Source organism: Ambystoma mexicanum, chromosome 2p, assembly GCF_040938575.1.
Source record: "Ambystoma mexicanum isolate Mex_15411 chromosome 2p, UKY_AmexF1_1, whole genome shotgun sequence".
NCBI lineage: Eukaryota > Metazoa > Chordata > Amphibia > Caudata > Ambystomatidae > Ambystoma > Ambystoma mexicanum.
The window spans coordinates 765976494-766001348 of record NC_090923.1 but is presented as its reverse complement, the minus strand read 5'-3'; the positions used below and the strand labels follow the sequence as shown (position 1 = coordinate 766001348).

The following is a 24855-nucleotide window of genomic DNA, read 5'->3' as shown; positions in this document are numbered from 1 at the left end:
ACTTCCTCTATGGATTGTGTGGCGATTACACCCACAATTCTTTGTTCGGGAATGATAGGTACAGGTTTAGGGTTGATCAAGTGTTCTTCCACTCCCATCCGAGAAAGGGCATCAGCTTTACCGTTTTTTGTACCAGGTCGTTAGGTAATTATGAAGTCAAACTCGTCAAAGAATAGTGCCCAACGGAGTTGTCTAGAGGATTGGGCTTTTGCGGTTTTCAAATATTGCAGGTTTCGGTGATCCGTAATCACAGTAACGGTGTGTCGGGCCCCCAGAAGATAATGCCGCCAAGCCTTAAAGGCAGACTTGATAGCCAGAAGTTCCTTATCAGTAATAGTGTAATTGATTTCAGGAGGCGAGAATTTGCGGGACCAAAATGCCACGGGATGCAACTGATTGGTTACTGGGTCCTTTTGTGATAGAACTGCCCCCATGGCAAGGCTCGAAGCATCAGTTTCCACGATGTAGGGGAGTTCGGGGCGAGGATGTTTAAAAATTGGTGCAGAGATAAATTTAATCTTCAAATTCTGGAAAGCTTGCTCCGCCTCGGTAGACCATTCAAAACGTTTGTTTTTCTTTAACAAGGCGGTGATGGGCTGGACTATTCGAGAGAATTCGGGGATAAACCTGCGGTAAAAGTTAGCGAAGACTAACATGCTTTGAACACCTTTTACGGAGGATGGTGATGGCCATTTGAGAATTGCATCGACCTTCTTTGAATCCATACGCACTCCGCTAGGTGATAATATGAATCCCAAGAACTCAACTTCAGTCACGTTGAAAACACATTTTTCCAACTTGGCGAAAAGTTTGTGTTGACGCAATCTCTCGAGGACCATTTTCACGTGTTTCCGATGTTCGGATTCCGATGAAGAATAAACGAGGATGTCGTCAATGTAAACAACAACACACACATCTATGAGCTCTCTGAGGACATCGTTCATAAAATATTGAAAGGCGGCCGGGGCATTGCAAAGTCCGAAGGGCATGACCTGATATTCAAATAGCCCATACTTGGTGCGGAAGGCCGTCTTCCATTCATCGCCCTCTTTTACTCGTACCAAGTGGTAGGCTCCTCTAAGATCCAGCTTTGTATATATGCATGCTTTTCTGACTTGGTCCAGGAGTTCAGGGATCAAAGGTAACGGATATCTATTCTTAACGGTGATCTGGTTCAGGGCAAGATAATCTATACAAGTTCTAAGGTCCCCTTCTTTTTTTGGAACGAAGAACAAAGCTGAAGAAGCAGGGGACTTGGAAGGACGAATAAACCCATTCGCTAGGTATTGATCCAGGTATTGTCGGAGGTGAAGGTTCTCAGGCTCGGTGAGGGCATAAATTCTACTACAAGGAGGAGTAGATCCAGGTATCAGGTCTATCTGGCAGTCATAAGACCTATGAGGAGGTAGAGAGTTAGCCTGATCCTTCCGGAAAACATCTTGGAATTCTAGGTATTCGGGAGGTAACTGGGGAGTCTCCGAAGAAATTGCTGCCAGTGCAACACCAGGTGGAGGGTGACAAGTAGAGACACATTCTGGAAACTGAACCGTTCTTGCTCGCCAATCGATCTGAGGATTGTGTTTCTCTAACCAAGGTATTCCTAGAATAATCTGGAACTGAGGGGCCTTGATCACATCGAACACGATCTTCTCATGGTGTCCATCTTGACTTACTAGCGTCACTTCTTGAGTGGTATGCGTTACTGGTCCGGAGGCTATCTCCGTACCATCCACCGTAGTAATGACGTCCTTTACAGCCTTGGGACAAAGAGTTAGATTCATCCTCAAAACCATTTCATGATCCACATAATTGCCGATGGCACCGCTGTCGACGTAAGCTTCAATCGCATGTAATCGATCCGGATGATCAGGGCTAATGAGGACCATAGGTATCACGAAATGCGAGGTCACGGAACTGGTTTTAACGCTCAGCAAGAGGTCCTCTATTCTTGTCGGGCGAGGTCGTTTCCCTGCTCAGAGCTTGTGACCTTGGTAACTGCAGCTCCTACTGCCTTCTTGGCTGGTTTCACCGGACAGTCTCGAAGAAAGTGCCCTGAGTTTCCGCAATAGAGGCATAATTGCAACTGTTTTCTCCTTTCCCGCTCCTTTTGTGTGAGTGGTCCTTTCAGGCCCCCTATTTGCATGGGTTCCCCGGAGTCTACTCCTTTGGAAGGAGTTGGTGGTTTGGAAAATATTCGAGCATCAAACTTGGAACGATCGGCCTTCCTGTTCTGCAGTCTGTGATCTATTTGAACGACTAAGTCTATATAGTCCGAACAGTCTTGCGGGGGATTCACTACTTGGGCTAACACATCTTTGAGCTCTCCACGTAGACCTCTATAAAACAGCGTAATCCTTTTGTCCTCAGGCCATTGAGTTTCCACTATCAGTCTGTTGAAAGACGCAATATAAGCCAAAAGGTCTTGATTACCCTGTCGCAACGAAAGAAGCTCATTGTCCAAGGCCTGCCCCTGTGAATGTCTTGCGAACAGTTTTTCCATACTGAGCTGAAAAGCTTGAAAATCATGGAGAACCGGATCATCTTGATTAACTAGAGGGATCGACCAGTCTGCCGCATTGCCACTAAGGTACGAAAGCACGAAAGCTACTTTAGCTTGATCAGTTGGAAAGGCTGCTGGCCGGCATAAGAAATGCAACCGGCACTGATTAATAAATACTGCAAACCTCTTTGGGTCACCAGAAAATCGTTAGGGCGGAGCCAGAGGTACATTCCCAGGTAGGTTGATTTGCACTGGATTCATAGAGGATGTTGAAGGAAGATTTGCCCCTGATGCGGGTAATGGGGTCTGTCCGGCTTGTGACTGTAGCAATTGTCTAGCGAGATCGTCTGTTCGCTCCTTGGAAATGATCAGTTCCCTTCTTAGAGCGTTCGTTTCCTGACGGGCTGCATGCACTTCTGCTCTTAGTTCCCCAAGTAACTGGGCTAGCTGATCGGTATCCGAGGTTTCCATAGCGCCTGGGCGGGAGTTTTGCGGTAGGCTTTGTGTTCTGTAACGCTCACCTGATTCCCGCAGAGGCGCCGGTCTTGACTGGGCGAATACCGTATCTTCAAAGGTGATGTGTAACACACGATTGGCTCTTTGGGCTGGACCTCTGTGCACTGTATGTCTGACTCGAAGAGTAAGATGTCTTAGGTAAGTGAACGCCGAGCTCTCCATCTGCCTCGGGGCAGGGTGCCGTAACCAGTTTCTTCACTGGATAAGGGTGCAGGCCTCTTGACCTCAGAGGACTGCTGTCCGTCGTTTACTGCACGAACGGTAAGTTCCGAGTATTTCAAATGTCTTTAAAAGTCTTTTGTAATGATGTCTCTTGTTTTGCAGGGTTCCGGCGATGGCGGATGACGGGCTGAAGTGAGTTGAGGATGGAACCCGTGTGAGGAATAGAAGCGCCTGGAAGCACGTAAGTAAGCGCTTGTTGCCTGCTTCACGATGCGCACTAACTGTCCTTTTATCTTGCAGGTACAAGTTCGGAGCTGCTGAAGGGTGCCGGAATACCCACTGGGTTCGGCGTGGGAAGGAGTAATGGCACGTGAGTAATAAAGTTACCCAATGTCTTTAAACGCACCTTCTTTTGTCTTCAGATGCGGGATGCAGCGCCGAAGGCCTCCGGAGCGTGCGAAGAGTTGGTAAGCTTTTGTCTTTCAGATGCCGGAATGCAGTGCGAAGACCTCCGGAGCACGCGAAGAGTAGGTAAGCCTTTGTCTTTCAGATGCCGGAATGCAGCGCGAGGCGTTGGTGACAGCCGATGGACCAGGTAAGAGAAGCGCTGTCACTGAAGACCGTAATGCTAACCTGTTCTTTCTTGTCTTTATAGGTGTTGCTGAAGACTGGATTCAGGATGGTAAGCCTTTTTCCCTTAGGCCCAGGATCAGATGCAGAAGACACGATGAGCGTTCTGCTGCAGAGGATGCAGAATAACACAAAGCAAGATTCATCCATCGAGTGTGGTTTAAATAGCCTCCTGTGGTGCTTAGGTGTCTCCTTCCACAGCCACGCCTAGGTAAGAAAAGAGTTCCTGCTTTCCAGAAGAGTTCCAGTGTTCTGAACCTAGGGAGTGGCTCCTGCCCCACCCAACAGGAAAAGTAGTCCCAAACAGAAGAGGATTAGAGGCTCAACTGGCAGGTAAGTAAGCAGCATGGTCTGCTGCAGGTAAGTCCACCCAAGCATTATGAGCCCGGCGCTTCCAGCGCTGGGACTGGGCATATTTATGAGCCTGGTGCCACTGGCGCCAGGACAGGGTCCAAAAGGTCCCAATTGGGACTGGTTGGCACTCGGAACCTGGGTTATGGATCTGCTTCCAAGGGAGTTGGGTAAGTCCTGACCTTTTGGAAGCAGAGATCATGACATGGTGGGCAGGGCCTGGAATGCCCTTGAACAGTTTATAGATACATTCTTTCAGGTCTGATTCCTCAATACCTTCCTTTAAATTTGTACCCTCTATGTCGTTACCTCAAGTGGTTCGTTATGTTTTTTCATTTAAGTTCCATGGGTTTCGCTACCGGTTACCTCTTGTTCTGTTGATAACATGGGATATCCTCTGTCGTTTGCAAGTAATAAGTATAATAATAATTTCTTTTTTTTATAGCAATTTAATTTAAAGCTCTTTACATAGGACAAATCTGCATACATTACTATTATTATCCAATCGAAATTGGTATGCATTTATCGACCTCAGAAGGATGAAAGGCTGAGTTAGTCTTGCCAGGATTTGAACCTGCAACATGCAGATCACAGCAAGGAATGTTTAACCCGCTGAGCTCTCTGACCAGCTCTGCAAATCCTGCAAAATGGTTGGATTGTTGTTAGCCCTATGCCCCAGTCTTTGCAGGTTCAGTTTGAAATCTGATATGGTATTCAGGATCTCAGCTTTGAATGTCTTGAACAGTTCTTGCATCTCCTGTTCCCATTTTTAGATTTGGTTATTGGGTGGTGCTTAAAAACTATTGCACTAGAGAACAGCTAGGATGGTGCACATGTAGGGAGGTATTCACAGCTTGTGGGTGTTGTTTGTTTATTAACAACTCATTGACTGCCCATGGTCATGCTAATGTTTATGGATTTTACCATGCACTATCTGCCCTCTCTGCCCAAAACACATCCTCCTGGGATCTCTTTTAGCCAGCTCTATCAAGCAGTACCATACATTCTTGACTTGACAGTCTTATTTCTAATCAATATGCTGAGAGTTAATGGCTTAATTGAGCTGGAAATGTTCTACAGGTGCAATACAAATGTCTTAACCAAGTCTCTTATGCTTCTCGATTCAGGCCTGTTCCTTGCATAGAAGTCCTGTTAAAAATAAAATGATAAGCCAACAGTTCTGATGTTGCATGTAGGTATTCATATCTACTTTTCTTTTGAATGCCTTGGCTGCCGACACTCTCTCTCTCTCTCTCTCTCTCTCTCTCTCTCTCTCTCTCTCTCTCTCTCTCTCTCTCTCTCTCTCTTTCTTTTTCTCTCTCTTAGCCATTCTCTTAACTTGGCTACTATCTACTCCCCCCCCCTTGTCAAATCACCTAATTTCTCTCTGAGTGGTCAGATCTCTCTTCCTCTCTCCTGGCCTCGACCACTCAACTCCTCCTCCTTGGTAACCTCAATATCCATCTAGACTCTCCTTGTTCCTCCTCTGCACTTTTCAGTGACCTCTGCAACTCCCTCTCCCTTTCTATCCACCCCTCTGGCCCGACTCACTCTACAGGGCACACTGTTGGTGTCTTGATCTCCTCTGACCTCCACCTCTCCATCCCTCTGACCACTCCTCTCTCCTGGAGCGATCATTCCCTCCTCTCCTCTCATCTATACCTCTCTTCTCCCTAGGCCAAGCCAACCCCAATACTGCCACCCACCTTCTCAGACATCAGGCCCATGAATCGTGTGTCAGTTGAGACCTTCGCTGCCACCTTCTCCTCCGCTCCTCACATCGAGCTGACTCTCATCCTGACACAGCCCTGTCACTGCTCTACTCTTCTATTTCTGATACTCTTGATGCTCTTGCCCCTGTCATGAGGATCTGCTTGAAGTCCAAATCCAAGTGCAATTCCGGGTATGACTCTGAGCTAGCTACACTTAAACGTAAGTGTAGGGTGCCTGAGAGGAAATGGAGGGTTTCTCGTTCATCCTCTGACAAACTGGTCTGTCGCCTGTTCCAAAGGCAATACCGGCTCTCTGTCCTCACCAAGAAGAGAGCTCACATTTAAGCCTGTTTTTCTGCAGCCTCTAACAACTCAGCCAAACTCTTTAAAATCTGCAAGGAGTTGGCCAATCCTGCTGCAGTCTCTACCCCTCCTGTTGCCTCCCAGGCTCTTTGTGATGCCCTTGCCGCTAACTTTATCTCAAAAACGCAGGTCATCCTGCCCACCTACCTCCTCTCCTCTTGCCTTCTCTACATGCTGCCCCTCCTTCCACCGCCCCCCACCCTCTTTCTCCTACTTTCCTCTTTTCTCCCCGGACGATGTCGCTAGACAAGTCCGATTTATGAAAGCCTCGTCAAAACAGGTTCATCCCTGTTTCTCTAAAACCATCAAGGGCCACATTGATACCCTCGCTCTGGCCCTTACAGATTTCTGCAACCTCTCCTTTTCCTCAGGAGCCTTTTCTGCCCCCATCTCAAGCACTCCCTTGTGCATCCCCTTCTCAGGAAACCCACAACTGATCCTTCTTGTCTGGCTAACTATCGCCTAATTACCATCACTCCTTTTCTTGACAAACTCCTGGAAAAGCTGTCCATCTATCAGCTTAACCTTCACTATGATTCGGGTGGGTGTCTCCATGACCATCAGTCTGGCTTCAGAGCTGCCAGAAGCACGGAAACTGCTCTCCTGAACATCCATGAAGATCTGCTCTCCAACCTTGACTCTAACATTCCCTCCCTCCTCATCCTAATCGATCTCTCCTCTGCTTTAGAGACGGTCAACCATACCATCCTGCTCAACCGTCTCCGTGACAACCTGGCATCACTGATCAGGTGCTGGTCTGGCTGACCTCTTTCCTCTCTGATTGACCCTCCCAGGTCCAAATTGGGTCCTTCCTATCATCTATTTCCCTTTCTACATGTGGTGTTTCTCAGGGGTCTAACCTCTCACCCAGGCTTTTCAACCAATACCTGGCAACTCTCACTTACTGCAAATCCTTTTTCTGCTTTAATTTCCAGTGCTCCAGTGCTATGGGGACAACACTCAACAGATCTTCAGGCTTCCCTCGGCCACCTCCTCTCCTTCTCTCATCTCTGATTGCCTAACTGCCATTCAAGATTGTTGTGCCGCCAAGGATCTTTGCCTGAATGCCAGCAAGACGGAGATCCTCCTCATTGGATCACCTTCACCCTCTTTTTCTATCACTCTCTGGCCGGCCTCCCTTTTCCCCCTCCTACACCTACCAGTGTGACCAAGAACGTTTTCTGCCCTGACATCTCTAAAAGTCTAACTTGCTACTTCTCCTCCTCAGAGATACTGTGCATTTCCTCTCCTTCCACCAGAAGCTCACTGTCTCCCAAGCCTTGGTTCTCTCTAGGTTGGACTTTTGTAACAGCCTCTTTCTAAATCTACCTGCCTCTACTCTCCGCCCTTTGCAACTAATCCAGAACAGGACTGCAAGACTTGTCCTTGGCCTCAAGCCCTGGGATCGTATCTCAGCCCTGAAATCTCTCCATTGGCTCCCAGTGGATGCAAGATTACATTCAAAACCCTCTGCATTGTCACCAAGGCTTTCAGGGGCATGGGTCCAATATACCTTCAGCTATCCCTCCGCAAATACCTTCCATCTCGAGCTCTTCGCTCCTCTAACTCTAACTCCCTCAGGATCTGCTGTTTTTCAAAGAAACCAGCTAGGGGTAGATCTCTGTCTTCGGCTGGGGCCTCCCCCTGGAAAAGCCTCCCTGGCAATCTGAAACTTGAGGCAAACCATCTCCGGTTCCAGAAGCACCTCAAGACCTTCATCTTTGCATCTGCCTTCGCCCCTCCTCTCCCCTGTTAATCTGTTCTCCCTTGGCACCGTGCACCTGGCCTACCCTCTGTCTTCCGGGCCCTGGTACCTGCTCAACCTGCCACCCTCCTGCACTGCCTCCGGCCCCCGTTTGCACTGTGGTCTGTAATCTGCACCCTTACAGTCCCCCCCTTTTTCTCTTCTTGCACTTACCAGACACACCGTCTCTGCTGCCCTAAACCCAGCACCTGAGCACTTGCCACTTGCTGGTTGTACTACCACTGTTTGTTGCCTGTATTATTTATTTATTATGTATCTGTTATTTTTTTCTTGCTCCACACTTTCCACTTCTCCCACCGCTTAATGCACTTTCCCCCTTCCCCTCTCCCATTCTCGATGTCACTAGGCCTCGTAAGCTTGTTGTTTTTCTTCTCCCTTGTTCCCTTCCCTTGCCTTGTCACGCTCTGAAATACTTCCGATCGCAATACAAATAAAATATCAATATCAATATTAAATAGGCACTTCTTAGGCACTGCTATCATATGTTGATGCCATCATGGCTGGGTCGTACCTTTATGGCAGGGTCTGGAGAATACATGTACTATGACCAATCATGAGCCAAAACTGTTTGATGTTCCTGTCATGATTTTAAGCTGAGCATTGCTTCAAGTCTGATGTCATGAGAGGTTTTGCTTGTGGCGTGCTTTGCGCTGATCCTGTCATTTTTGGGAGAGGGACGTTAGACAGGTTCTTTCCTCCAGCAACACCTTAGATCACACTGATGATCCCTTCTATTGCATCTCTTCTTTCAGGCTGCCTACACTGTGTTGGTGCCTGGTGTAATAATATGCAGTGTAATGATAGTGAACGTGAGACTTGTGGAACACTAAACTAATAGCATGTGGAAACAGCTTTGTCGGGAGTCAATTGATGCACTGCAATATGAGGCTCCCTGTGACTAATCAAATTCCGGGGCACCAGTGGTCTAGGGATGAGTATTGGTTTCTAAACCATCAATCAACCCCACAGCTCTAGTACACCAGAAGGGATCCAAATTATTTGGAACACAAGTTCATTATAAACCTTCTTGTCCAATTTTAGTAACGTGGACAGAACGGCAGGCTTATCTCCACATGGTCGTGGATCGTTGGTTAGTTGCAAACAGCAAAAATACAAATATTACCCAATGATAAAAGGGACTGTCCAGTCAAGGTTGTACACAAATATCTACTTTATTATTATTACAACAGACAGTTATAGCACACTACAACACAAAATTAAACAAACCCTGTAAAGGAACACAGAGGACAGACAATTTCACAAAGGAAAGGGAAGCACTCTGGATACTGACAGGGGGGTAGTCCGTAAAGCAATCAGTCTTAACTGTTCAAGGTTATTTGGTTTCAGCACCAATGAAGCAAGGGGTCATAAATGTCACTACCGGCCTTCAGAGAAGAACCAGGGGGACAGACCACAATGTAGCTGGTGCTTGGGATCAGAGGCGTTGCTAGGGGGGGTAAGGGGGCTATAGCCCCTGGTCTTTTGGTTGTAGCCCCGGATAGAATCTCAAGAGCTTTAACCAAAAGGCTAGCTAGCCAAGAGTCTTGACAGTTCCAACATTAGTGTAGCCCCGGGTCTTTTCCAGACCTAGCAACACCCCTTCTTGGGATGATCTTGATGCTCGACAACAGCGTCGTCAGTTCAAGAACGCTTTGCAGCTCCTGCGACAGAGTTCCAGACAGGAGACAGCTGTGGGTATCAGGCGGCAGGCAGTTCGGCAAGCGAGGCTGGACTGAAAGCTTCAGGCTGGCCTACACAGTTTCTCGGGGTCAAGAATTGTTGTCTCTGTTCTGGTTGGTGGATCTGGAACGCTGGTTGAGTTGGCTTGGACGGCTTTCGTGAAAGCAGCGTGACAACAGTCAGTGGTGTAGCCTGTTGTGGTTTGAGGGCTTGACGGCCTCGGACATTTCCTTAAAAAGATGAACGCTGGTTGATGCTTATGAGGCACTCCTCCTAGATTCTTTGCAGGGATTGTGGCATCCTTTCAAGGTGGACGGGCCAAAGCTGAGGAGAGCGTTTGCAGGCAACTGCCTTGTCCTTTGTTCAGAGACTCTCTGGCACTTCACACCTAGGAAGTTTGATGGTAGAACCTAGCAGGGAATGCTGTGTGCTGGCTGTGTACCAGTTCTGGAGCTGCTGAAAAGGTTCTCTGATTCCGGTATCTCCCTTTGATCCCTGGGAGATGTTTAGCGGAGGGATCTTCTATTCCCTCTTGGAAATCCTTCACTGGTGAACGATGTAAGGCATACTGTACCTTCAGTCAGGGTCCAAATGAGTCCTTCTTCTTACTCCTTTCAAAGTCGTTTGATGATCTGGCTCAGCCCTCTTTTAAAGCCAAATGGTCCCCAATGATCGGTGCAGGCTAAGCCCACCTTAATGAACCAATCCTGGGTCCCAACAACAACAATCTGCAGTTATACAGGAGATCAGGACCTGAATGTTGTGCAACTTGAAAGGTAGAGGGTGACACAATATACTCCTAGGTCCCATACATCTTCCTGTCTGTTGTAGATCAAAGTGTCTCTCTGGTTAACTGAGGGCAGATCTCCCTTGAAGTTTGTGTTGAGAACAGACTTCCTGTCTCCCTTAAATCACATACTTCACCCTCTGAAAGGGGTCCGCTCTGCAGGGGTTGCCTGCAGTACTAGTGGACCCAGGCATGCCAGTCACTGTCCTTTATTTAGAGGGGTGGGAACACATTCCATATCAAAGAGGTTTTAGCCTGCTACCCTGTTGTCTGTCCTGTGACCAACCTCTTTGCAGGCTTGCCTTAATTATTTCTCATCAGTATGCACTACCACCAGCCGAACTAGACAATAGGGAGGCATATCCATGGGGCCTTTGATGTTTTAATTAGGCTGCCCATGGCTGAAGGAAGGTGTGCCTTCCTCTTTCTTGAGATGCATTGATGTACCCGTGGCTGTCACATTGCAGCTGAACATGACAGGGGAGGACGACACCTGTAGGCTGTGTCCTCCCGCAGTACACGTGACTATGTGTTTCGTGCGGTGAGCAGGGAAAATGTGTGTGTGTAATGGCCTCACACATTTTTGGAGTTTGATCTCACATCATTTATTTTCATTTTTTTTTTTTATCAAAAAGCCCAGGACAGCACCCACACCCCATGCGGATGGTCCAATACCTCACACCTCTAGTGCATTTGTCACTTACATTGGAGTCATGTAGGTCAGCAACCATGTCGAGTACATATTGAACTAATATTATGGCAGAAAACGTGGGACATATCACCTACTTTGTAAGTGGCACTCTCCATTCATTGATGCCCATGATCAACATAAGAGTAGTGGGTCAATTCACTTGTGTCTTTTGTGTTTGTTTAACAGTGAGAGCTCCTTGAGTCCATATCTAATATGCCATGGAGGCAGACCTGTTGTTCCATCTAATGCCTGTCATCAGCACGTTGGACTGTGTGGGCTTCAGTCTTTTTGACGGGCGGTCAGAAGATCCCAGGGAGAGGGGCACCTCATTATCCGACTTAGATTGCTTGTCATGTTTTTTTGGGTAGAATAGAAGGTTATCATGTTATGGATATTCTCTTATTTTCTAGCTGAGGCTGCACCTGGACCTTTAATGGCTGTAGCATGACCATTTAATGGCAGTACACAGTCACACGAAGACACAGTGACCTCTACAGTGTCTGTGGCCGGACATTCGTTTTGAAGTGGAGGTACTTGGTAGTAAAAGGCACGTGGGTCTGTGAGGCAGCACTTGTAGCTGGGCCTGATACCCCACCTGTGCATATGATGTTAGTACATGGCCATTTATTTTAATTATTTACTTTAGAGATGTATAAAGAGCAAACCTAGCTTCGCGAAGTAACAGAGCGCTGTACATTTGTAGGAGCTGAACCCTTAAGGACAGAAGCTGAGCATGAGAAAATGATGACAACACTTGTGCCCTTCCTTCCTGTGCCCCTCTTGTTTATCCCGTTTGCCCCTTCTGTTTGTTTACAAATCTTCCTTTGCCTCATCTCGCCTTCACTGTGTTCAATCCCCTGTGCCCCCAGGATGCTTCAGTTTTACTGCTTCACCTTTTGTCCCCTCCCCCTCTATTTCGGACGAATCCGCTCCCTTCTTCTCTCTCGTGTTCCCATACGCATGACCCTTGTCACCTGTCCTCCTTCAGCTTGGCCTCTTGGCCTCTTCCCACCACAGGCTTGCCAATGTTCTTCATTCCTGTGCACCACCCACTTTGCTTACTCACGCTATGTTCCTTTCTTCTGCACACATCGTTCTGTACCCACAACATTGAGAAATATGTTGCCCCTCTAAAACCCTCCTCCCCCAGAATCATTCAAACGACGTTGCATTAAATTAGAAGGATAGAAACTTCTATAAAAATCCGTCCATAAAGCATGGCTTGCACAAAAAAAATACAAAGAACATGAAACATTCTTCCGTTTAAGAGCAACACAGTCGTACACATGCACGCCATGAAGTGGTCAAGACAGTACTGATTGCAAAATTGATTTTCTTAATCTCACGTCATTGTAGAGAGCAAAACGCGAAATATTGTTAAGTCTGATAATATACACGCGCAGTCAAAAGAAATACAGAGACATGTTCAACTACTTTCTTGACAGCTCTTGTCATGTTTCAGGGTGTGGATGTCTACCCGCTGCTGACCACGGTCCTACGAGATGACAGTCAGTTTAAGAATCCAGAGCACTTCAGCCCTACCAGATTTCTGGATGAAAATGGCTGCCTTGTAAGGAAAGATGCCTTCATGCCGTTCTCAGCTGGTAAGTCATTAAATGGTCTTTCCCCAGAAAAGATCTCATGGATACTCTCAGAACTGCAATGGAGCATCCAGGCAGCAAACGTTTGCCGAAATACCTTAAGGTAGCTGATTGCTAAATGCATCGTTTGGGATGTTGTGTTTTATCATTATCTAATTTGTGAAGCCCAGGTGGCTTGACTGGCAAGATCAAGAACACATCAACAACATCTCTGAGTAGGGTCTGAAAGTCTCTCTTAAATGATAAATGCTGGTCCAGTCACATTCTAGTGGGGGTAGTCATTCTACAGACGCGTGCAGGGGGGGAAGAAGGGGCGATAAAACGTCTACAGCCACAATGCCCTATTTAAATCTTTCTCTATTAAAGCATGTGTGCTGTTTGGGCATGCAGGTTGCGATTTTAAATCTAATGTTATTTTTCCCTATAAAAACTGGATTAGTATGTTAAAAGACTCTATGAACAATAACTAATCATTTTAAAAGATTGCATTGCTGTAATGTCAAACAGTTTAAGTTCCCAGTACCTGAGATGCTTAGTGAAATCGTCGTTCCTCTGTAATAATCTCAGCTGCAGAATTCTGGAGCCATTTATAAAAATACAAATACAATACAAAATACACATTGTAATCGAAGGATCAGACATGGACGAGTCCAAAATAAAGGCTTATGGGATAAGCTAAAATGGTAAAAAGTGCTTGGGATTTTTGGGGGAATAGAAGAAGTGAAAACATGTTTAACAAAAGCCTTAGGAAATGAAAGCAGTCTGGAAACTGAGTGAAATGGGGTTCAAGTCCAAAGCTATCAACCATCTGGTTGTCCAGGTTCCTAAATGAGTCACTGGTTTTAGACGTTTTCCAAATATTCTAGGGCCAATCGGTAGTGGTGTGCAGACCCCCAAAATCTGTGTGTTGGTGGTAATAAATTGTAGTTTGTTTTTCAACATGACTAGTCAATCTCCAATAGTAAAACTCACTGTGTATGCCTGAGGTGTACCATATACTTTATCCAGGAATTTCACATTATTAATGTAGTTGTTGTGTTCCACTACAAATGAGCCCGAAAGAATGCTAATTGGAAAAGGGCAGATATTGAATAATAGGGATGAAAGTGGCAACCCCGAATAACCTCTGCACCCTGTGGTATTGATTTCAGGTTAAAATGGTGTATTTTATAAAGCTTTTCATGTAAAATCCCCAACTATTGAGCCAATCACAAATGTGGTGTCTAGCCAATACTTGCTCTAGTGGCACATACAGCAACAGTTTATGTCATCTAATGCATCTATGGCAGGTAGAGTATGTGTCAGTTATATAGATTACAAACTCGACGCTAGTACTGATTAAGTACTGCTTGGCTGCCTTGGTGGCCCGCTGCGTCTCTGCCTGCCTGTGATCTCTCAGTGCTGCTGCTGTGGACTGTGTTGCGTGGACACTTTAAGAAGGTGAAGCCACTACACTACATGTGGGCTTTGTGAACTTTGTCCATGGACTTTGTGGACTTTACTGTTTCTGACCCCCTTTTCTTCTATTTTTTTTGAGTCCCTCCTCCTCTCTGATCAGATTGGTCAATCATATATAAACATTGTGCATGCGCACCTGCGCACGCGCACTCGACGCAAGTACTGATTAAGTACTGCTTGGCTGCTTAGCTGTGCATCCAGCGGTCGAGGTGACCATTGATATTTATAATGTATTTATTTATGTTTTCTTTTTTCCACAATCCGAGTACTCAACAAAGCGTAACTTCACAATTTAACTGCTCTGTTTAACAAGTGTTGTTTTCTTTCCAGGTGCACTTAGACACGCCTTAGATACGCCTTCATGGTGTATTCTTTAAAAACTGGTATGCCTGTAACTTTACAACCGAAGGGTATAACTACCCCGCTTACACGCGCCTCATGTTTGTCCAACAAGTCCATTTCCTTGTCCCCTGTGAATATGGTGCCTATCACGAAATGAGTGATTTTGTCGGCACTGTCACTCCCAAGCACTGATGCCCTGAATACCCAAGGGTATTCCTCCCATGTGCTCCAACAGCTCACTCAACTCGAGCATGCTTCTAATTTTCCTTTATCTGATACCACCATGCTTCGTACACCTCTTCCTCGCTTTTTTCTCCCGAGGAAAGGAGCTATGAATTTTGCAATGCCCCAAACATCTTCTCCTTGCACTGACCCCGACCTTTCCTTATATGCAAGCCAATGTGAGTCACCAATTTCTATGTTCACTGGCCCTCATGGCGTCGAAGAAATAACATCAGGCTCGGCGTCATCCGCAAGTTCCCCAACAATATCCTTTATGTACCCCACAACGCGGAAAGCGGATGCTTCGCCTACTCATGCCTCCATCCCCCTGAACCCTGACGAAGAGTCTATTTCTTCGATCCCCCGTACCCATCCCCCTCCTCCCATGCTTGATGTCACTTTAGCTGCCATGCATTTAAACTTACAGAGTCTCTTCAAATTATATGAAGGGCTCGACGCAAACGTTTCAGAACAATCTATTCAAACTCAACAAGTGCTCTCCCTACTTGAAATGCTAGCGCGGCACTCCAAGTTGATTCCTCAAGACGCCTCAAACTTAGATGACGTTCCGGCAAATGATATCTCAATCATCACCATCGGCTCTGCCGGATCCCTGCTCCGCCCACCTACTCCAGCCCTCCCAGTGTTTGCAAACATCATTATCCCAGAGGTTGAGACATCGAACGAGTCATGGACTAGCCTCCGCCCACGCCGGCCAGCATTGATCCCACTCTAAACACAGCCCCTCTGCCGGCCACGAACTCCACCAAGGAGGGGGGCTCATCTTCAATCCCAACAACTCCTATAAAAATAAAAAAACAACAACTTCCAAGGTGTCCCGTCCCCTAACCAGAAAAAATCAAAATCATATTACTTTGAGATTCCCAAAACAACGATGAAATCATTTTTTCCAAACATTGAAACCCAGCTCAGAGAAAAGTAACTCTGTCAAATAAGTACCCTGCACACTTCCGTTATTCAACAAAGAACCCCTGTCTGCCTTGCCATCTAGCCATAACCCCCAAGAGACCACTTCTCCATTGCAAGATCTAGTGGTGCATCCGTCAGCCAATCTTCTGGTACCAATAAAGGAGAACCTGACTAGCTCGCTACCTAAACATGTCCCTTTAGAACCAACTTCTGAGCTACATAATCCTGCAATGCCTGTTGCGGCTGCACTTTCCATATCTACATGTTACCCTCCACTGGATGCCCTAATTCGAGAACTGGACCTCGCAAATTCACAGAGAGCCCCTGAGCTTGTCAAAAGTACATCTGGGCTGGTACCCCGACAAAATATTGCGATCCCTGCTACCAATATGAGTGAAAAAGAGGCTTGTGATCTTGCAACTGTCCAAATACGCGAGGCAGTAGATTATTTTTAGCTTCTTGCCCCCAGCCTCCCGCTCCTACATTGATCCAAAAGCCCCGAGATTCGAATTCCCACCTGCTCCAATGGCTCATTCCAAGCACTGCCCTATGAATGCAGGTGGTACCCAACATCACTCCCTACCTGCTAGCTGTGCCCATCCCCCTCCTTCCCGACACATGGAAGCCTTGTTCCCCCCACGGAATGATGTTGATCAAATCACAAATACCAACCCACAAGGTGATCATGTGATGACAACTAGACATTGTACCCTAGACACCCGGAAATGTCATTCTTTAATACTAAAATGCAGAGGAGGCAGCTTTGGCACCTATGATCTTAATAGACGTAGCGTGTTAAACATCTTCTCAGAACTATTGGAATTAGAAGATATCTGTTCTAGTGATATTGAACAAATTGAGTTCATCTTTGAGTCCAATTGTTCGGTGGTGCGTTTACGGATCCCCTCGGGGCTTGTGCTAAATACTGTTTGGAAATCAAAAATGCAGTTGTTCAATATGGGTTTTCTATTAGCGCAAGATCCAGCGCACATGTATGTTGGGAATGATGTAAAGCAATCAGTACCTAGCACCTCCTCGAATGAAACAGCAGTGAGAAGTGCCTATCTTGAACAGCCTTATAGGTCATAACCATTAGTCACATCTATAGAATGACTTTTTACCATTGCGAGTTGGAATACACAATGCCATTCGCACCTACAAGTGTCAATTTCTGGTTTCCCTGCAGCATATGATATTATAGCCTTGCAGGAAACTTGGCTTTTACAATTACCTGCATGGAATAATTATGAGATCGCATTATTACCAGCTATTTCAGGCACAAAGGGTCGTCCTTCCTCGGGCCTTTTGGTGGGGGTAAACATGTCAAGAGGATTTTCTGTTCAGTCTTGGGACTCGGTGTCTGCCTTTATACAACTTGTTAAAACTTCATGCCCATCACATACAATAGCACTGATTAACATATATCGTAACCCCCTTGGGCTAACCAATACTGCTTTTTATGTTGGTTTGACTAGACTCCTTGATCTTGTAATTCTCACTCCGGAATTACAGACACAATCATTGTTGGAGACCTCAATTTCGACTGTTTGCACCCTAAAGGCAAAACCACCATTGCCAAGGATAAGCGTGGGTCTTCATTCATATTAGAATGTAATTTTTATGACGTGGCAAAGAGACACCATATGTACCACTATTGACCATATGTATACTCACTCCATCCTAAATGGGCAGATCCAAACCTTTGAAGTCATTCCACAGGTACATAGCGACCATCACCTGCTTGTACTAACAATAAATTGGAATTGTCCACCATCTAAAAACTCTTTTTTCTTGCAGAATCTGGTTGTTAATAATGCCAAATCCATTTTCGTTGGTCTGATACCAACCTATTAGCCTTGTCAGAGTTGGTTATTTGTAATAACAAGTTGCAACCCAACCCAGTATACTAATCTTCTGATTACTTTCAAGAACCCAATTAAAACTTCTAGTCACTGAGGGCCGTTTCACAAACATTCCTTCAACCCTCTAGTCAAAGCTAGAAAGACAGAATACCAACATGAAAAAAGGCTTATCTGCAAATTAAATCAGCCTTCCCGCAACCAACAGCTGAGATCTGACAAATGCAGATACCACAATTGGATGCAGCAACATCAAGCCCACATTTTGCAGCATGATAGTGAGCACATGCTCAGACTAATAGCATACAAAAACACCACAGAATCATGGGCCATATTCAATCAGTGTGCTCACCAGACCCAATCAATTATGCAGGTCCTTACTGTCAATGAGGCCCAGTGGATCCAGCATTGTACTAATCTATATGCGGATCCAACCTTTTCCAACCTCGCTTATCGACACGAGGGTCAGCAAAAGTGGTTTCTTGAATGCTCCCCATCCATCCTTGAGGGTTAAATCAAGCACATCAGTCCCTCCAGAGCCATGGGCCCTGTTGGCCTTAGTAACTTCATGTTTAAATCCAACCGCTCCATGTGGGCAAACATTTTGAACAACCTATTCCAACAGATTATTGCATCACGCTGCATTCCCACCTCATGGAAAACCTCCATAATAGTGCCAATCCATAAGAAAGGCGATCATACCCTGCCCTGTAATTATAGGCCCATTGCACTTTTAGATGCGCCTGGGAAGCTTTTTGCCAATCTTATTCTTCGTGACTTTAACATCTGGACAAAAGCTACCCACACAAGAGACCCTTTTCAGACGGGCTTTTTAGCAGGTATGGGTACGAACATCAACTTGCTCTGCCTCAATGCGGTTAAATTCCAAGCGCAGGCATCGAAACAGGCGGTTTATTATGCCTTTGTCGACCTCCATACGGTCTTTGATGCCATCTCTCGTCCCCTCCTGTTTGCTAAACTCACAAGAAATAAGTGCCCCTACATGTTGCAACAAATTATTCAATTGTTACATTGCGAAACATCGATCTGCATCAGACTAACCTTAGAAGGGTTGTTATACACAGCAATTCCTACTGCTCGTGGCCTCAAACAAGGCTGTCTTCTCGCCTCTGTGATCTTTAACTATTTTATGTATGATGTACGGCAGGTTTTTGAGGCAATACCATCAGATTCACCCAAACTAAACAATCATAAGATCCAGACTCTCATATACGCTGATGGTGTTAATTTCAAAATCTACTTAATGCTTTCAACGGCTACATAGAGAAAAATGAATTGCGGATTAATACCTCGAAAACCCAGATTGTCATTTATAGACCTAATAAGGCGCCCAGATATAAATCTCAATGGACTATTAAGCAAATCAATTTGGCGACAGTTTCGAATTATGTCTACATAGGAATGACATTTGATGGTAGTGACTCAGTCGCTGGCCACTTAGATGTTGTAAAGATAAAACTGTATACAGCCATTTCGCAGACCAAGATTAAAATGCACAGTTATGGTGAATTCAACATGAAGCCAGCTGTTATCTACTGGAAACAAAAGCTACTCCATGCATACTATATGGCCTTGAATCCCAACCACCTTGGTCACCAACAGTCCTAGATAAGCTGGAAGGCATGTTTTGGAAAGCGATTCTCCATCTTCCCCAATGCATCCCAGTGGTTTTGTTTTACTATGAATTAGGGTTAACCTCTTTACATGCGCAATACTATTAGAAGGCTTGTGCACTACTCCGTAAATGTTTGTTGTCAACCAGTGAGAATAACATCTTGAAATTCCTTTCGGATTATATATTTAAAACGAAACACAACTTTATCAAAAATTGGTTGCGTGCCATATATAACATCTTAGCGCAAGCTGACACAACCCTTGACATGCTTCTTACCAATCCCGATAAAGTTAAAAACTTAATTTATCGTTATGATTGGATCAACACCAGATCTAAATGTTTATGATTCAAAACTGCTATGCCTGAAAAATTCAAACATAAATGTCTGGGGTCCATGAAACCGTAACTTCTTAGGTTTCCTTGCAAAAAAATACGTTCAGGAATCCTAAGGATGCGCCATTAATTAGTGGCACACTCGTGAACTACTTGCTAAACGCAATTGTATTGAGTCGGAATGAACCTTCTGTCGATTCTGTCTAGACACCGAGGTAACAGAAACCTTGGAACATATACTGTTACTATGTCCGGCCCTAATTAGTGAGCGTCTGACATTTTTTACTGCTTTTTTTACTGCTCACTGCAATCATTTGGGGATTCTGGATCCAGTCCAGTGGCGGTCCACACTGTTGTGCACTACAAAGGTTTCTCTACAAATCGTAATGGTTAATTTTCTCTATGCGGTGAATCTAACACATTGAATAATTTTCCCTTTTTCATTTTTATCTTTTGTATTTTTTCTTTTTCACTAACTTGGAATCTGAATCTTTATTGTCTTGTTTGTATATTTACTGTATCAAACCTTCTTTTTTCTGTTTTAACTTTGACTGTTTTAAATGTAAAGTTTTGTATTGAAAAGTTGATTTAATTCAACTATATCAATAAAAAAAAATAGATTACAAAGAAAGTTCTGAATTTTCATTCAAAGTGATTGGAGTTATTATACGTGTCAGAGATATTATTATTCAATTTGAGAAAGTTCTTGCATTTCAGCAAGACTTGGCCTGCCACGATCATTTCATAATTTCAATGATTTTAAAGGCACTACAGTTATCAATAGCATGCACAACCAAAGCCCCCTGAGTAGCAGTGCTTCATAGTACTAAGGACTGGGGGCACACCTTATGGGTTATCCAGAGCTTTTGCATTGTTGCTCTTTGCTGTTTCGCTTCTAACTTGTTGCAAGACCCATTTCTGCCCCATGCTTTCTCTTCATCTTGTGTCCCTGCGGGATGAAGATTTTCAAAAATCTAAGGAATACATTGTTAATTGATCGAACATAATGCAATACAAGTGCAACTTCTTGCAGGTTTTGTAAAATGTATGTTTTCCCAGTTCAAATGTGTTTCACACTATATTTTACACTCTGGGAGTCTGCACTCAACTTCGTAGCTACAGGGATTTCTCAATTACTAGTCTGAGAATGGGGTTATTTTCTCAGTTTTAAGCAATATCACAATCGGGAGTTCAACTTGAGAGTCCGTACTCACTTTCATTAGTATAGAGCATTTTCTTCACTCCGGTGTTAATGCCCTCAGTATTAACAGTTGCACTGCCAGCTGTATGCTCTGAGAATCTGGGCTCACTTTCCCAGTAAGCAGGTATTTCCTACTCTGTACTGTGTTCCCTTAGTCTGAATACACTTTCGCAATAAGGAACATGTTTGAATGTCATATCAAGTGAAGAGATTTTGTTTTGTTGTGTGTTCTTCTGGATGTGGGTGTTCCCAACACCAAGATAGGGCTGAAGTTATCATTGAGAACATCAGGGATTATTCATAGATAAAGTATGAACATCCATCTCCTTTTTTCCTTCTGAACGGTTAAAGACTAAGTTAATCTATTAGCGGCTGTAAACTGTGAGTTCTAATACTATTTTCTTCAGAGTAATAGCTTAGGCTTTTATAGGTTTCATACTCTCAGTATATCTGCTACAGCTATTAGCTTTAATTTCTTTATCTGTGACACTCATGAATATGCTGACAAACTGATTCTTCAGGAGGGTCATACAGTTTTGAATGTTGCTCTTGTCACCTTTACTTCTTCAAGGAGGGTTCACAAGGATGGAGACTCATTAGAAGCAGTTGTAGAGGTACAGTCAGACATCCTCACTCCAAGCTCCGCCCCTAAATTGCCTATATGTTGGTAACCAGAGATGACGACATGTGCAGTTCCAGTCAGTGTACCAATACCACAGAGAACCTTCGAGACAAGATATCCATTAAGGAAACCCTATCTAAATGGACGGAGGCATAGCACTCTTTTGGATGAAGTACTGGAAAGAAATGTGCATTTGAACACAGAAAGGAGCTTGCTGACGTCACATGAAAGGGAGTTGATGTATCTAGAAGCTGGATGGAGAGAAGAGACATAACAAGTATTCTCTAAAGACTTAAAGAATAGATGGTACAGATGAGCAACATTTTGGGCTTGAGATGAAGATGCTCATGCTACGGAAACACTGAAGAATATGTAAATCAGTTTACATTTGTACAGTTGCTGGAAATGCAAGTAAGGAAAATCATTCATAAGGCTGTCTACATAGTGAATTAGATTGCGGCAATGCACCAATGTATATACATTGGAATGTATATAATCTGGATGTTCCACAATGCACTTTAGCAGGCCTGAAAATTCAAGAACAAGAAAAAGACTTTCAAATGAGTAGCGCAGTTGGAAATTACTGATGGCATGGCAAGCTCCAGAGACGATGGGCCTGGCCCAGAACCAAGGGAAATGACCACAGTGTAACTGATCCCTGTCAAGAAAGGTACAACGAATGTGAGAAAGGAACACGCTCTTGTTTGAAGCAGTATGAAAGAACAGTAAACGTTTCTGCAGGTCATCATTTAAAAGTATTAAATGCTGCAAAGGGCTTGAAAAGAGTGGTCTACAAGTCACATGGGTGAAAACAGAATAGCTTGGATCAGGGTGTACCGGAACATAAAAGACACAGTGAAGCTATCCTCCCTTTATTTCCCAGATGAATTCCACAGCTACAAGGCCAAGTTCAAAAGCTAATTGTCTGACAAACTGAAGGAGTGTTGACAGAAAGTGGGTTATTTGGAGGGGAGGCATGATCATGCCGAGCTTCCATGCACCTGGGATGGTAGCCTGCATGCTGCTAGCATGAGGAATATTCTAGAAGGGTACAAGGGTGCCAAACAAATCATAGTGGGCTGTATAATGAAGAGCCCTATAGTATGAAGACCCAATGAATCGTTGTATATTTAGTGACGACAATAGTGGCTGGGTTCTGATGCCCACCTGACTTAAGTACCCAATCATAACCAGTGGCTATATGGAAGGTCTACTTAGATGTTCACGGAGAGACAACCACCGGTGCCCATATGTTTTGTAGTTTGCCACGTAATATGACATCAGCAGTGACACATTTTTCTTATAAAAGAACTGTTTTTTTGTTAAATGCTTTGAGATCGAGCTGTGTGGCGTCGGATGATGTCCGCTGTACTCCCTGTATTAGATAATTGATATTAAAACAAAAATAGACTTTGCCAACTTCCTGAGACGTTTTTGATTATTGATGTTTGAGTAACTTCTGCATTCCCATCCACCTCTGAGTATTGCTACCTCATCTTAAAGGGCTCTTGGGAATAAGAGTTCACAGGCTTAGCTTTGATAAGTATTGGATGGGTGAAGAGGCGGACTGCTTCTTGATGCTGAAAGGAGGTGTGTTTTCTGAATAGCAAGCTATAATTGAAGGCATGTATTAGTGAATTAATGTTGAAATGCATGGCATTTACATTGCTTTGTATTACTTGGCTTTGTTTATGATATTGTCAAAAGTAGAATTTGCCAAGATTTATTTTGTTGCTCTGCTTTTTTTTTCGCTCTTCCCTCATTCGCCTATTTTAACTTTCTTGTAACCACTGACTATATATTAATTTCTGTTATGTGCTTAGATGTGTAGATCACACTGCAAGGAATTGCCGTCTGGTAAGGCTGCAGAGCCTTGGATTTTTTGATTACTAGTACATAAAATGATGCAGGTGATTCCTTCTCCAAAGGGGTAATCTGCTAACCAGATACCCCTTGGTCGCAACTCCATGCCAAAAGCATAGTGTACGTGTGCCCTGCTACATCAGTATCCTGTTTTCGCAGCACCCGCTCTGTTTGTGGAGCAGTGCAGGTTCATGGGTCATAAGATACCCAATCGACCGCTATAGCGACAGCAAAGTCACTACAGCACAGGCTCGAAATGCCCCCTGTACCCAAACTATGGTGATCATGAGTACCCCTTACTGGTTACTATGTAATCTCTAAGAATAAGCTGTGCCTGAGTTTAGGGATAGTGCATGATGATAATTATGATCTTGGCCACCACATCACAATTGGTATTGCACATGTGTTAGCTAGTGTGAGTCAGCTCTACAGTGAAAGGGAATGTGTATTCAGGTCAGATGGGCCAATACTGCCACACTGCAGAACAGAACTCCAGAGGACCAAGTCTCTCTTTGATTCTCTTTGTAATGGCTGGTAACTCCCTCCCCCAGAGAAAGACGCAGAGCAGGTAGCTGTCCTCGGCCCAGCTATCAAAAGAGCACACCTGTTCAGAAGAAGAAGCATCACACCAGGGAGCTTCATGTCTAAAGGTCATATTTGTCATTTCTAGGGAAGGGGCGGGAGTAGGATAAACGGGAGTGCTCTGGACACTGGAAGAAGTCTTCCAACATCTTGTTTCTTGCTGTCTTGCTTGTTTCTTGCTGTCTCATTTTCCCTTTTCTTTCTCCTCCACTTCTTCTGGAGGAAAGCACTTTGGTCCACTTAAACAAGCTAGCTTTAGACCAATCACCTGGGGACTTGTGCCCTTAAAAGAAAGGATTTCACACCCCTTCAGCAGTATTCTCTCAGTTCCTCAAGGATCATTTAAGGACAAAAAGATGTTCTGAACATGCTCACGTAGGCTTCCTTTGGGACAGTTTCACAGTCCAAAGCCCTCAGCCTAAAGCGAAGGAACAACTGTCCAAGACAGAAGGAAGATCTGTCACACAACCACTCCCAGGGAACATCGAAGCCGAAGCTCCCTGGCCTATCGCACCAAAGCAGTCACTCAATTTTCCCTGCATCCTGGACCAAAGTGAAGGGGCTTATGTCTGCATTCCTGTATCCAGCCCAACTATCGTACTGCATCTAAACCAGCTCACCAATGCATTGGGCCTCATTATGAGGTTGTAGGTAGCCTTGCCGGTAAACGGTTCCGGTGCATCCGACTTGCTGTGCTCGCGGGTGCCGCTCTGTGGGCTGACAGACACCCGCAAGCACAGCTCGTAGTATGGCGGTATGGTAGAAACGGTGCCGGTAGTGCTACCAGCAGCATTGTTACCTTACCGTCATACTTATAATGAGGCCCATTGTGACCTAGCAAAGCAGGTAAGCTGCTAGGCGCAAAGCACCTGCTCAACGCTGTAACCAAAACTGAATCTCTGGAGGGTCACTCGCCGACTCTAATCCAGAGTTATAACCACTGCTCAGCCCAGCTAGCCTCTGAACTGCTGCCTCATTAATAGCACATTGATACAATGCTGACTCAAACCGCTGGAGTGTCATTCCTTGACCCCTAGCAGCGGCTGCAG

The 24855-nt window shown here is 44.9% G+C and overlaps 1 protein-coding gene across 1 annotated transcript in view; it reads left to right on the top strand.

Moving 5' to 3' along the window:
• The window catches only part of LOC138566771 (cytochrome P450 2C18-like), a 385240-nt gene that overhangs the window by 300240 nt on the left and 60145 nt on the right, over positions 1–24855 (top strand). The window contains exon 9 of the mRNA XM_069644418.1: positions 12620–12761. Coding sequence (XP_069500519.1) covers positions 12620–12761 — 142 coding nt within the window. The remainder of the gene's footprint in view (positions 1–12619; positions 12762–24855) is intronic.